The sequence below is a fragment of the Limulus polyphemus genome, unplaced genomic scaffold (genome assembly GCF_000517525.1).
Source record: "Limulus polyphemus unplaced genomic scaffold, Limulus_polyphemus-2.1.2 Scaffold283, whole genome shotgun sequence".
Lineage (NCBI taxonomy): Eukaryota > Metazoa > Arthropoda > Merostomata > Xiphosura > Limulidae > Limulus > Limulus polyphemus.
In genome coordinates this window covers 568,471-584,172 of record NW_013665893.1, presented here as the reverse complement: position 1 = coordinate 584,172, position 15,702 = coordinate 568,471, and the positions used below count along the sequence as shown (strand labels likewise).

Genomic DNA, 15,702 nt, shown 5'->3' with positions numbered 1-15,702 from the left:
TTTGGCCATTTTTTAAATAAAACATATCAGTTGATTTCAGTATGTAGCGGAGAGATTGTGAGCTACTGTCAACTTGACATCCATGTTTATTATCATGTTATCAGTACCAGAAGACATGGCCAACGTAATTTCAATGGCTCTTTGAATCAGCAATTTTCTTTTAAGCCACAGCTTTCCCTTTGCGAATAAGAGCCCTGAACCTGATTCACTTGAAGTGTTATAATGAGACAAAACTCATGAAACCTGAGCTCCACACTCTGGAACGCTAACCATTGGGCCACGCGGTAGCCCCCTTCTATATATAGTATGATATAAACTGACTTTAATAACACATTCAGTTCGGTGTATCTGTCTCTGCGCGTGTCTGTATTTTTATTTGTCTGGCGTTCCCTACAAGCTCCAGAATTATTAAGCAGATTTTTCATTTTATTGGACAAAATAATCATCTTCTGTAATTTCTTCAAGGAATCTGATAGTATACAATAATTAAGTGACCCGTAAGTCACAGTAAACATCTCCTTTCATTAACTACATAATCCTTGTGAGATGACATGTTTGAAATAATCATGAATATTCATACTTCTTATATATCAGCAAACAACAAAAATAACTGGTAATTTCGAACATAATAATTAACTTCGATATTTTCGTTCAGTATTGGTTACGATTAGTCAAAAGACAGAACTGAACGCTTAGTTCTGCTTGTTAAAAACTGACTTCAAGGTATTTACTTAATTTCTACCTATCTTACCAGTGTGGTACTTTTGAACAAGTTTGTTTTGAATTTCGCGCAAAGCTACACGAGGGTTATCTGCGCTACCCGTCCATAATTTATCAGTGAAAGACTAAAGGAAAGGCAGCTAGTCATCACCACCCACCTTGGGCTACTCTTTTACCAACAAATAGTGGGATTGGCTGCACATTATAACGCCCTCACGGCTGAAAGGGCGAGCATGTTTGGTGGTGGGGATTCGTACCCCCTAGCTACCTAGCCATGTATTTTGAACAAATATATAAAGTTAATGCCTTGAAATAAATCTTTAGTGTGTTTTTTGTGAAAAAAATACTCTCTGATATAAACATAAGGTTTTTTATTTTTCCTGAAATTCAACTAACTAAATCAAATATTTCATTAACTTCTTCTTGTTCTTTAGCTCCGGATCAGTGGTAAGTCTGGGGGGAATATAACGCTAAAAATCTCATTTCAATACTCGCAATGCGTAGAGTACAGACAGCACAATGTGTAGCTTTGCACTTTAACATAAAAAAACTTTTGTTATTCAAACCACAGTGAGATGAAATGGATGCTAACCTTATGGACATTGATCATATGACTCACGAAAAATGCATTAACAGCCTTAGAAATTTGCATTTAGCCGTCTTGTCTGTCTGTTTGTTCGAGCTTTAGCAACCAAACTCTTAATTATTTAACAATAAAACCTTAACACTTATTTGTTATTTCCACGAACCGTTTTAAGCTTATTTTCAAAACGTGCAACATTACGTTACATAGCCGTAAAACAACAATAACTCACTATAACCTTTTAATAGGAATTATATCAATCTTATGCCTACTTAAACTACGCAAAATTGTAAAAAGGATAATTAGAATTTATAACATTTTAGCTATGACAAAAGAAGACCTGTGTTATAAGGTAATGCCCATCAACCCCTTCAGATCATTGTTATGCAACTCACGTATCTAATAATTTGTCATGTAATCTGAAATGGAAATTATAACTTTTTCAGCCTATGCTCACAAAGAAATATTTTTAGAAGTGGCTGTACAATGCATTACACTCAACTTCTATATGCAATACAGTCTGCACGAACAGTAATGGCAGCCTTGCACCTGTATTGCAGAGCGTTGACGAAATACTGGGTATCGTTACTTCTCTTCCGAAAGAACTGTTTGCACGACATATTTAGTGTCTGGAAAACTTTACAAAATGCGACTTGTAAATACTATTTCACTGCATAACACCAATGATATCGCTTTCTTTTTATTTTTTTGGGGGGAGTGTTTTATTCCTAGAAATATTCTAACAAAATACAAACCAGTTTTATTTACAAGTTTTTGTTAGATTTAATCAAATATTTTAGTTTATGTGAGTATTTGATATATTATATGTATATTTTGTTTAACCCTACAGATTTACCGGTGAGGTGCGCTTGGATCCATTCGGCTATTTTTTTAACACATTTTTCTACATTATTTATCAACAAATACATATTCATTACCTCCTTGGGTATCGGGTTTTTAATAACAGATAAGTTACATAAAACAATGTAAACAAAAATACTATAAACATTACAAATAATTCACCTAAATTATGCTGGGATTCCCACTGTATTTTTACAGAGAAAATATGTGATTTTACGCATTATTTTGATCAGTTCTTCGAACGTTATAAAGTCAAGTTGGCCATCTGAGTAAGAGTTTTATGACAGAATATTTTATATAAATGTTGAAACTTCCATATTTGTCGTTTTTTTTTTTCATAAGAATTTCAATTAATGAGAATTTGTATTACTGTTGTTTAAACGTTTTTCTGCTGTACACTAACAGGATTTTAGTTCCTGCTAACACACTGTTTTTTTTCATAGAATATGACGAATTGAATTTTATCCTACTAAAGTGATTGCATTATCATTACCAGCTGCTTTTGTATAGTATGAGTTTTTGTTATGCTAATAGCTCAGTTCTAGAAATTGAAACATTAGAATCTACCGTTTTGAATACGCCTTAGAATATATAAAAGCTTTTGCAAAGATTAGTAATAAGTTTGTTACTAAAATATTAATTCTTAAGTACTTTCCTGTCGCTCAAAGTTTATTTTCACATTCAATTTACTTGATTTTTTTCTAAATTAAAATGGTATATAAATAATGCTGATAATCCTTTAGACGTGATCGACTTTTGTAAAAGAAAATACACAGCGTGAATGATAGAATGCAGACTATTAACAGAATTTCTGAAATCGAGTTATTATCACTGGACGTTCTTTAAGGGTTGTCATGGAATCTGAAACTGGCAGCATGTGCCAGTTTCGGCTCGTTCTGGGATTTGAAGTACTTAAGCATCACCATATGTCATTAAAGCTGTATACAACCTAGGCTTACACCAAGTCTCACATAAGTTTGCGAACCAATTGTGTTGAGCCAACCAATGTAGACACGTCTACAGAAATGTATTAAAAAAGTAAAGGGGGAAACTAATGACAAGTAAGTAAATTACACTTTATTAGTCATCTTACCTTTAAGACGAATGGTTTATTTTAGTTAAGTAAAATAGGACGTAATACAATATAAAACTATTCAACTCACGGATAATTTAGAATTTAAAATATGTAACAGAAAAATCTGATCTGCAAAGAGCATCATCGTTTTTGTGCCATAAGGTGACAGAGCGGTTAAATGCAGCCTGAAATGTAAAAACGAAAATCATTTTATCATTTTTGAAGTTATCATAATATGGATCATATGATAGATAGTTCACGTTCCAACGTTTTTCTTGAAAAGTGGTAAGAAAATTATATCGTAATTTTTTTTACATACGCACCTTTAGTACGTAATAGTTTTATTAATCTGTCTTATGCATCCACAGAAAAACAACACAGCAAAATGTAAACACGTTATTGAAAGGGAAGCTAAAGCTGTTTAGTTTTTTGTCATGGTATATCATATGCACTAAGAAGTCTGTTTATTTTGATAAATTGCCGAATATACGCGTTTCAAATAAAGTACTTGTAATTGTGTTTTGTATCTATGACAAATCTAATAAAGTTACCTGCTGGCGTCCTTAATTTTGAGCTATTGAACAGAAGAAAGACATCTAGTCAATAGCACTTTACCACCCATTATCCACACTAACGAATTGAGTGCCACTCTTATAACACATCCACAGCCTCGAATGCGTGGAATATTTTGTGGTATCTCACGGATTTGAACCCACCTCGCTAGCTCCAAAATTAAGAGTTCTACCAAAGGGTCAACCCGCGCCCTTCATATAAAGTTATTATTTATTTTATTATATAGAGACGTTAATATAAGTTCACTTTGAAGTTAACGTTAATTATACAGTGATTATCGGGAGGCGAAATTAATCCATGATTTTAATTGCTGGAGAATTAAAGAGTATAAAACAAAAAAATATACTTCAGTAAAGGGCGTCAGAAAATTTTATATCAGTAGATGAAACTATGTTTTCATTGTTGATTATATATTATCTGACACTTACATTCTTATTAATTCTATTGAAGTTGTTTTTGATATTAATAATAATCATTTAGTTTACTTTGTTTTTCTTTATGCAGATGGCCTTAATTTCTGTCGTTTGTTTTTGATGTAATGCGAATTGTGTTGTGTAAAAAACAGAGTAATGATTGTAAAAATTAACATGATATTCGTATTTACACTAGCTATTCATATGCACTTTTGTTTCTTTGTATGTTTTCCATTAGTGACTTGCCTGACAAGCAGTGTTCTCACTCTATCAGCCATTGCGTGTGACCGCTTCGTTGCCATCATGTTCCCACTGCACGCGCGAATCACTAAGCGGCGGACTGGATTAGTCATAAGCGGTATTTGGTGGATATCTATGATGGTTTCGATCCCATTTCTAATCTATAGGCGGTTCTATTCCCTCCAGGTAAGACTTGGAACATTTAATACGTCAATATAAATGCAATATTGCATCATACCATCGACAGTAGCTGTATCCATGTGATATCGTACAACACAAATTAATAAAGATATTGAAACAAATTATATGAAAATAAAACAGTAACAGATTTTGTTTTTATTAGAGTTGGATTAGTTGTGGGAAATATATTTTACTGGATGGCCTCAAGTGCTGGATGTAAAGTACAAACTTGTCATGTAAGATATTTCCTATTCATCACAACAACAAAATTTCCTTTTATATCGTTATGTTTTGTATTCACCTCTACAGAAAAGTTTTTATTAACTACCGTTAGCTTTGATATTCATCACAACAACAAAATTTCCTTGACTATCGTTATACTGGATATTTGCTTCTATAATAACATTTTATTGTGTATCATTTTGTTTGATATTTCTCACCCCAAAAAATATTTCCTTCATTATCATTATGCTCATTATTTATCACGACAACAAAACTCACTTCACTATCGTTTTGTTTGATATTCATCACCACAACACAATTTCCTTGAATATCGTTATGTTTCATATTCATCATCACTATACAGTTTCCTTCGCTATATTTATATTGGATACTTTTCTCTATAATAAAATTTCTTTGACTATCCTCATGCATAATATTCATTACTACAACAAGATTTTCTTGACTATTGTTATGTTTCATACTTATCTTAACAAGAAGATTTCCTTGACTATGGTTATGAATGATATTCATCACCACAATAAGATTTTATTCTATTTTCTTTATGTTTGATATTAATCACCACAACAAATTTTCTTGGCTGTCGTTATTTTAGATACGTCTCTACAATAACATTTCCGTGACTATAATTATGTTTGATATTCATTCCCACAACAAGATTTCCTTGACTATCGTTATACTGGATACTTGTAAATAAAATAAAATTTCCTCGTGTACCGTTTTGTTGGATATTTAAATTCACAATACAATTTCCTTGCGTATCGTTTTGTTGGATATTTAACTTCACAATACAATTTCCTTGCGTATCGTTTTGTTGGATATTTAACTTCACAATATAATTTCCATGACTATAGTTATGTTTGAAAATGATCACCACAACTAACTTTTCTTGAGTATCATTGGCTATGTTCAATATTTACCTCCACAACAAACGCTTCTTTTCAATTGTTGCCAGACTTTGATACTTACCATGCAATTGAATACTGCAAGCCTATATGCTACACAAGTGATTTATTTAGCGTTTTAATTAAATATGACAGTAGTTTATATTTTAATAGACCACAATCTAAGTATGCACATAGTGATTTAATACTGGACGTTTTAATGTCCATGTGACACATACAATCTGTTGAGGGCTCGCTTCTAGCTTCTGGGTATTTGTACAGATAAGTTTAATGTACCAAGTAAGGACAAATTCTAGAATATATCATTTTACAAACAACACTATTACAGATTAATATTTTTTTTCAGGTATAATATACTTAGATTTTGCCACTTTGACTTTAGGAAGAAACTGAAGCACGTGTATTGCATTTTTTTTCCAAGAATTCTCAAAACTTTTTTCTAAAACTTAAACATATTAAGAAGTTGAATTGTTTTAGGAAGGAAACCCAAACATGCGTGGTTTCCAGAGTATAATTTTAATCTCTTGCCGACGTTAGGGGTACAAACATGTTTAACATGTAACTTCATTAATCCGTTAAACTATCAGTGAGAGTTCTTTCAGCCATTTCTATTTCGGGATGACTCGCAATCTGAGGGTCGGGGGTTTGAAGCCTTCGTCCCATCAAACATGATCGCCCTTTCAGCTGTGAGGGCGTTATGATTTGAGATCAATTTCACTATTCGTTGGTAAAAAGAGTTGCCCAATAGTAGGCGGTGGGTAGTGATGACTAGCTACATTCCCTCTAGTCTTTCACTACTATATTAGGGACAGCTAGCGCAGTATCCATCCTCCAGCTTTGCGCGAAATTCAGCCAAATAACGACAATGCTTTTTAATTTTTATCTTTAAAGATGGAGCAGTGTTAATAAAAAACGTTTTTACTCGTAATACACATTTATCTACCAAGCCTAGTTAAAGATTAGTTTTAATAGACAATACTATTGCTTTATTTTTTCACAATCATCTGACCGTTTTTAAATTCATTCAATACGTGCTGGTGACGTCAAAATGTTGAAAAATTTGCTATTTGTGTTCTTAATACTTAGCTCAGAACCAATTTTCTCTTATTGAAACACAAGTAAATATATCAGGGAAAATAGAACATTCTCAATGAAATAAAATTTATATTTAATTAGTTTATTTCATATAAGGCAATAATTTAAAATTTTAAAAGATACAGTGCCTTGCAAAAGTATTCACCCCCATTCCCCCGCAAAGTTTCCACAATTTGTTGCCGTCTGAGCTTACAGTCATGAAACCTTCAAATGGGATTTTATATTTAGAATCTACACAATCTACTTCAAACTGAGAAAGCTAAAAAAACGCTGATATTATGTAAATAAGTTAGATTTTTAAAAAAAATGAATACTATCAATCGCATAAGTATTAAATCCCTTAGCTACGGCAACCTTAAGTAAGTGCAGGTGCAAAAGATTAGTTTGAAAGGTCACAAAATTAGTATAATGGTCTCTATGTGTAATCAAAGTGGCTTAACTTGACTTTAGAGTAAGTGCAACTCATATAGTGATACGACAAACCAGCCATGAAGACCAAAGAGTTTTCGAAACAAGTCAGGAATAAAGTGGTAGAGAAGTACAGATCAGGAGAAGGTTACAAGAAAATTTCAAAGTCGCTGATTATCCCTTTGAGTACGGTGAAGTCCATCATTAAGAAGTGGAATGTGCTTCATACCACCCAGCCATTACCCAGATAAGGCCACCCTTCCAAACTAAGCAGCCGGGCAATCGGAAAAGTGGTTAGGGATGCCACTGTGAAATCAACAGTGATTTTGGAAGATTTGCAATGTTCCTTGTCTGAGATGAGAGTCAGTGTTCATACATCGACAACATCCCGGTCCCTACACACACACAGCTGGCCTGTATTGGCGAATGGCAAGAAAGAAGCTATTACTGAAAAAGAATAATCTTATATCTCGTATGTAGTTTACGACAAAGCATGTAAATGATAATGTAGACATGTGGCAGCATGTTTTTTGGGTAGACGAGACACAAATTGAGCTTTTTTGTTCTAAATTCAAAGCGTTACATCTGGTGTAAGCCCAACACAAAACATCAGTCAGTCAACACCATCCCAACTGTCAAGCATGGTGATAGCAACATCATGTTATGGGATGCTTCTCATCAGCAGGAACTGGAAAGCTTGCCAGGATTGAGGGGAAGATGGATGGTGCAAAGTAAATGCGAATCCTAGAGGAAAACCTGCCTGAGTCAGTCAAGAATCTAAAATTGGGTAGAAAATTCACATTTATGTAGGATAATGACCCGAGGCCACCCTGAAGTGGTTTCAAAAGAAGAAAGTGAATGTCCTGGAGTAGGACATTTAAGGCAAGTTCATCAACGATCCCCAACGAATTGGAGCAATTTTGACAGGAAGAATGGGCAAAATTATACCATTCCATTATGCAATAACAGCTGATGATGTAAATCTCATTTTGTATGCACGCGTCTCTGTAGCAATTTGAAGTGATGGTAATTAATACAGACAGTCAGTGTAAGTTAAACAACTACCACGAGAAAAAGAGTTAACAAATTTCAAAAAGAAATGGTTATTTTTTCAGCATCTATGATACGAGTGTCCAAGACAATTAAACCCAGATATTTATGCCCAACTCCACTGTACCGTGAATAATGTGTTGAAGAAGTGAAAAACGTTATATGGATCACCTAGAATTTTCATGAGAGCTATATATACCAACTTCATACTTCCAATCTGTTTAGGGAACAAATAAGGCGTTCATTGTATCTGTGTATGCAAAGCGTCAGAACTCGTACTACCTAGAATGTCGAAAGTAAGGTGAAGCATAATAGAAAACCGTCATTTTGGAGTGATGTACCCAGTTTCTCATTGTTTGCTTCGATTGGGAGATATCTTTGTTTAACAGCAACCTGGAGAAGACTCTGGATATTACTATAATGTCCAAGTCATGATTAGTAGTAAGAGTAGTATTATTGCGTGGGTCTGTTTTATCAGATTTCTACTTGTTTCAGTACTAATACTTAAGTTAGCTCTGTTGCACTTTGACACTTCAGATTTTGTTGCCAATAACGACAAAAGTCTGCTTTAGTCAGCTCAATGCTTTGATTTCAATCCGGCTAAAATGCTCTGAAGCCTTTTGGAAAATTGGTCGAGGAAGATAATCTAAAATCTCACCGCAAGTGGAGCTGTCTGAAAGAGAAATGACACTTCCTTTCGGCTCATGAGTACCAACATTTGGTATCTGTAATTAACGTCAAAGCTGGGCATAATTCCTATTAAAATAGGATTGTAGGCAAATGTAAACAGTAATAAGCAAAAGAATCCTCGCCTATCCATATCACATTTAATAGCTTCGTTTGTGTTACTATTTTAAATTATACAATTGCTTTATTTTGTACTTACTGTATACATTTTAGATATCAATCTTCATCAAAAGTTCGCGATAATGCAAGTCTGTTAATTTATAAATATGTGTAAAAGCTAAGTTAACTAAATCTTTCCACAAAAAGATAAAAAAGATGTAAATGATATATGCATTCTATAAGGGAATATCAGTCCAAGATCTTTATCCAATAGAATCAACTAATTTTTTTCTCCAGTGGAAGGACTTTCTGGAATCACACTGCGGTGAAAGCTGGCCCCGAAAGTCCGAGTTCGATCCGGAACTCCAATTATGTGTGACACGCTATCCTTCCAAGCAGCTGTATTACACTTTTGTCACAATCACACTCTTCTTTCTACCTGTTGCCATAATGGTTACAGCTTACTTCTTGATCATCTGGAAACTTTGGATCAGCGAACTCCCCGGCGAGAGAAATCTGGCTAATATTACTGTTCAACATCAAGCAAAGAAAAAGGTGATTTATAAAATATTTTTCAAAGCACAATAAAAAACCAATAATCCGTTCTAATCGTCTGTGTATATATGTAAATATCTTTAACAATAATAACTTGATACTAAATACTCTTTAATCGGATGATATCACATCTAAAAGATTTTAATGTCAAAATATCATTGATCTCATGGTTACGTTTAAAGGTATATCTTGTTAAAGTTAAGGTCATATGTGGCCTAGTTCAGTATGAGTATTTGGGTATGTGTTATTTGGAAAATTACAAAATGGTAAAAACATGTCGTGATGTATGTTCAAGGATAAGAGTTACTGTATAATATTATAACTTCTTAAATGTAAACTGCCTTTTAAATTTTGCTAAAAATATTATGAATTTTGGTTTTAGATGTTACTGTCAGTTCAAAAGGAGCATTTTGGTTTGTTTTTACGTTGTCATGCATAACTTATAACTTATATTATGAATTTTGGTTTGTTTTTACGGTGTCATGCATAACTTATAACCTTAATGTATTTAGTTTTGGAATTAATTACAAAACAAAATTAAATCAACAACAAATTCAAGCCTGCTTGCTATGAAGTTTAATTGTTCTGCAAAAAATTATATAATTCATGCAACTTGTCAAATATTATTAAAGATTAAACTACATACAAAGATACAACGGAAGGATTGTTGACGAACTGCTTTATATTTATTTTATATTACTGCTCACTTGTTCTTTTAAAACGTTAAAATCTCACTAAGAAATAATTGACAATAAGATAAGACTCTGATTTATTTAACCTTTTAGTCAAATTGCTATCATAACTAGACTAAGAACCACGATGCTTGGTCTTTAAAAAGTTGCACAACTCATCGTGAGTTGATAAAAAGCTTCAAATCCTATCTCTGGAAGATATAGATGTTGTTCCGATTTCCTGACTCAATCTCTATCACTCATACAAGTAACTTAGGAAAAAAAACATATTAAAATGTTCGTGTTTCTCTAGGTTTGAATGTTCCAGTTCCAAGTCATTCGTAAGTAATATATTGTTCAAAGGCTAACGAGTGTTTTCTTTTACTTTTTTTTTAATGTGCTATTGAGAAATTAATAAGATTACACATATTCTTTTAAGCGCACATTCTGTGCTTATTAGTCCAAAGGAAAAATTATGTTTCAAACAGTACTGCTTTTTCTAATGATAATTATTATTGTCACTAAACCATTATGGGATTTTCTTGGAAAAAAATTAAAAATAGAAAACATTTTCTCAGATTTATCCCAGTCTTTTCTGTTAAATTGAAAACATGAACAGACGTAAATGTAATTATATTTATTTAGCAATTTTTTCGTCTCTCCCGTTTCTGACTCAACAATCTCCAAGAAGTACAGCAAACAAAGAGAACACTGAATTCCAGTAACAACTGGGTTTTGAAGTTGTTTTGAATACTCAACTTGTTTCATTTTCTACCTCAGGTGATCAAGCTTGTCGCAGTAGTGTTGGTTGTATTTGTTTGCTGTTGGATGCCTTTCCAGGTGATAGTTCTCTACTCTCAACACTCTTAGTATGAGTGGTGAGGTAAGTAGCTTTTATTATCGTCTATTATTTGTGGTATTAATTTGTTTGCTGTTGGATGCCTTTCCAGGTGATAGTTCTCTACTCTCAGTTTGGACACTCTAGTAGTATGAGTGGTGAGGTAAGTAGCTTTTATTATCGTCTATTATTTGTGGTATTATGTAACCACACGAGGCTCTATATTTCTGTAAATATTCCTAGTATGTACTAATTTATGAGACACTCTGCTTTGTGTTATTAGTTTACGCTGTAGGACCATTTAAAATGTCAACATGTTTATCCATCTTACGTCAATATATCATGTCAAAAAGTTATGACTACGTTTTATAAAAATGACTAAACATATCGAACTGATTATTCATTGTATTCTAATCATTATAGGTTTTTGGTTTTCTTAGTTGCAGCTAATTAGTTGGTTTAAATTATTTTAATTCTGTTCATCAGAATCTATTATAGTAATATTCAGTTTTTGTCTGTCCTGAAAATGTGACCTATCTAAATGCGTATGCGTTCCCCATTTCATTTCAGAGAATGAGTTTTAATAAGGCCTAAGAGTAAGCTGTGATGAAATGTCAAAGAAAGCAATTTAGATCAAGAAATTTTATTTAGAATTTTATCTAATTTATAATTTTATCAGATTGATCGTCCTTTGCGTCTATCTCACTCTGTTATGGCTTATTCCATGTTGATTAATTATTTATTCTAAGTTTAAAAAAAGAGGAACACCGAAATTAAACAGCTGAGAAGACTGAACATAAAAACACTTGTTTGGTGAAAGATCTTTTAATAAAAGTCAACTTTTTATAATATATTCCAGTGTTCAGTGTTATCCGCATACCTTAACATTTCTAAACAACATATAAATCCTTCCCTGACCTGATTAATTTTCTTTTTTTTTGCAGAACATGCCTGAATGGGCCAAAATAATACTCTGTACAAGTGCGCTTAGGTTATCACACTTCTTTAATTGTGTTATAACTATTTTTTACGATCAGACACATTTTTTTTTAAATCTGAAATTAAAATTTTCTGTGGCTGATTCATATTCTTTGTAAGAACTTTTTAATAAACTGGTATGTTTTGGCACATCATATACGGAAAATACATAATTCTAATATTGTTAGTACGGTTAAACGAATCAAACTCTAAAAATAAGAGTATTATTAAAACTTTTAATAAAACCTTTAGAATGATGTTACATTACAAAAAACGTTCTGGTTTAGTAGTTGAAGTGTCAGATTACGGAAAGAAAAGTCCTAGGTTCGAGTCTTCAGTATGCTGTGTAATACGTTCTACACTTTAAATAGTGAGTGTTTTATCAAAGTAACAATCAATTTCGTTATTCACTTAAGACTAGCCGTGTAAAAGCGTATCCTACTGACTGCTCTTCCCTTGGTCAATGGTTTTAAATTAGGAGTGGCTATGCCTGAATCTCAGGGTTTCCAACATGGCCACTTAGTTCAAGTGTCGCCATTCACGTTCAAAAATGGTGCAGCAATATGGGTCATTTAAATCAGAAAATATTTTCATATTTTTTAGATTTTCAGTACAAACTGAGGCAAATACACACAGATAACGTATCACTGAGACGAGCAGAATTGGCACATCGAATAACCATAATAAATGACAATCATCTATAGTATGTGAATGTCAGAATCTGTGTGGTTTTATTTGATAAAGAACTTGCAAATTAAAAATACAAATAGTAGACATACAAAGCTCTCAGTGTAAATATTTCGATTATTTACTCGAATTTCAATATTAAAGATTTGTTTGTTTTGTTGTTAAGCGTAATAGATAGTTTAAAAAAAGAACCATTGACCTTACTAGATTTCGTCTATAAAAGTTTTTGAATTTCAACCATATCAGTAACATGCTTTAAAGCATTTCATCCAGCATTCACGTGCTACTACATACAATTCATAACATTCTTAATCGATAACTAGGATGAAAAGATAGAAAGATGCATTAATCGTTTTTAAGATTTATATCGTGAAGCATGTACGATTGATTTCTAGCCCTGTTCACTTCGCTTTGACCGCTGTTATTTTGAAAATTGTACATTTTATAACGAAGGAGAATATTAAACACAGAAAACTTTAAAATTAAGGAGTATTTATTTGTAGATATTGTAATTGTTCTTTATTATATATATATACATTCAACTTAAATAGGTTAATGCTACCATAAATGTAGACTCATAACCTTTACGTTATTATATTTACAGAATTTCAACTTTGCCATCAGCCCAAATGAGCTCATATATATATATATCAAATCAAATAACGCCGATAACGACACGCTGCTAGGCAATAAGATAAATCAAGAAAACCATCACATGTACACGATTTTTTACTCTGTGATTTTCATACCATATTTTGCAGCTTCCCAAGTGGTTCCCTGCTGTCACCTATTTCGCTACTTACTTCGCCTATTCTAACAGCGCTTTAAATCCCATCATCTACGGTGGTTTTTGCACCAACTTTCGACAAGGATTGTGTGCTGTGCTCCTATGTAAGGGTTCGGAACCTTCACTGCGGAGACCGGGTAAATTATCTTTTACTAGGATTGATGTAAATCATTAGAAATTATTCTCTTTTCATGATAGTCAAAGCAACATTTTTTTTTCATTTATTTTTTATAAGATCGCTCATTTGTAAATAATTATATTTTTTTTTCTCGAAAAAAGTTTGACGTGGAATATTCAGAAGAAAAACTGGTAAGGTCATCTAATGTGGTTTGATCAAGTTTTATTTCTAAATAACGCCTGTACGTATACTCACTGATTGGATCGTCCTCCTGATTTTATGTGATTGACATTCTTCAGGCTATCACAAGCTGTATTTCTTATAACGTTAAACATTACTAGCCTTTTAACAGCCATTTTCTACAGCTGTTTCTTGGCTTTACGTCTCAAAGCGTGTACTTACGTCTTAGTTTTAATTGTTTAATCATTGCCACAAAGAGTAACTAACACACATATCAAATTATGTGATAATTTACAATGTAATCATTTTAGAAGGATGATAAATGGAAAGACGTTTGAGATTTGTTATCCAGTATGACTATTATGCTTCATATTGAAAAAATAGTTTTAGTCAGATGTTTGAGTGAGCTAGAAAATCTTATAAGCTTCTTCCTTCACACCTTTGAAACCATTTTTAATAAGTTGGAAAGAGATATCCGAACACCGTCTAAAAGTAAGCCATAAATCACCACGAAAATTAACCCTGAAACACCAATCTTCTGGTGATAGACTTGCACTACTAGTTATATGTGGACATGATGATAGAAACTAGAACATACAATATAAAGGTTAATCCTGAATACTATAAACTCAGCTTTGTAAAAGTAGTAGTTTAGTTTTAAAGGTAAACGCACGATGTAGTGTCGAAATATGCTATGTTTAAAGTGGATCCAAACTGATTTTAATGCATGAATTATAAATTACCCCACCTATCAGTCCAACAACCAATCAACCACCCATTTATCTATCCAACCAAAGAACCATCTATCTTTTTATGTGAATATGTCAATGAGTTGGAATATTAATTTTATATCTCATACCTAATGTAAAGAAGTAAAACCACATATATGGCAGATGAAATCATCTTTTAATTTATTTTTTTACCTTGAACTGTGTAACTTTGGAAAGGGATTGGGGTTCGAGTTTAATTAATCTAATCAAAATCACCTTAGGTGTGTGAAAAACGGTACGGCCAAAAAAATGATTCAATGTGCGACTTAAGGGATCGATATCAAAACTTGGGGCGTGACGGTGGGTAAAAGAAAATAAGAAAGTGACACTTGTTAGTAACCCACATTAGTTTAGGAGCGCAACCTGATTATTCGGAACAGACCTTTAATTTATAGAACCAACCAGATTCTTTAGAATATATGATGGTAGTTTTTCCTCTCTAAAACAGTATTAATAGCTTTTATACTAATGCCATGGAATTTAGATCAACAGTTTATTGTCGTCACCCCCATGCAATCGGTACAGCCTTATCAAGCATCATTATTTATGCTAATTGCTTATGCTAATATCAAGTGACGCTAGACGCTCTTTAATTAGGATAATTTCATAAAATTTAGTAAATTTGTGCTGAAAAGTTGGCAATGAATAATCAATAATAACCGTTCATCGGTATGATTCTTTTGAAAACTTGAGCTAGAAACTGTTAATCTAGTGTGCTTGGCCTAACCAATACTTGTGTATCTGCACGTCCTTTCACCTTATAGTTTGGCTGCTCTAAATCAGCCGTCTTTAGCCCGAATGACAAAAAAGTAAAAACGGTCCAATTTTACTCTTAAGTGGAAGTATAGTAGAAATGTTAGACTGATAGATCACGTGACTTTTTGCGAAGTCATGCGCAAGTATTTTCGTTAAATTTGAACGGTATTTGTTAAATAACTTTGCACATGTGGCTTATAGTTACACCAAATGAGACACCTAATTGTAGGTGT

At 32.8% G+C, this 15,702-nt stretch overlaps 2 protein-coding genes across 2 annotated transcripts in view; both read left to right on the top strand.

The window, feature by feature from the left end:
* The window catches only part of LOC111085229 (RYamide receptor-like), a 16,058-nt gene extending 4,833 nt beyond the window's left edge, over positions 1-11,225 (top strand). The window contains exons 2-4 of the mRNA XM_022382837.1: positions 4,464-4,651; positions 9,427-9,684; positions 11,136-11,225. Coding sequence (XP_022238545.1) covers positions 4,464-4,651; positions 9,427-9,684; positions 11,136-11,225 — 536 coding nt within the window. The remainder of the gene's footprint in view (positions 1-4,463; positions 4,652-9,426; positions 9,685-11,135) is intronic.
* A 58-nt stretch (positions 11,226-11,283) lies between these two features.
* The window catches only part of LOC111085231, an 8,759-nt gene continuing 4,340 nt past the window's right edge, over positions 11,284-15,702 (top strand). The window contains exons 1-2 of the mRNA XM_022382841.1: positions 11,284-11,356; positions 13,620-13,782. Of these exons, the coding sequence (XP_022238549.1) occupies positions 11,294-11,356; positions 13,620-13,782 (226 nt within the window). The 5' untranslated portion in view covers positions 11,284-11,293. The remainder of the gene's footprint in view (positions 11,357-13,619; positions 13,783-15,702) is intronic.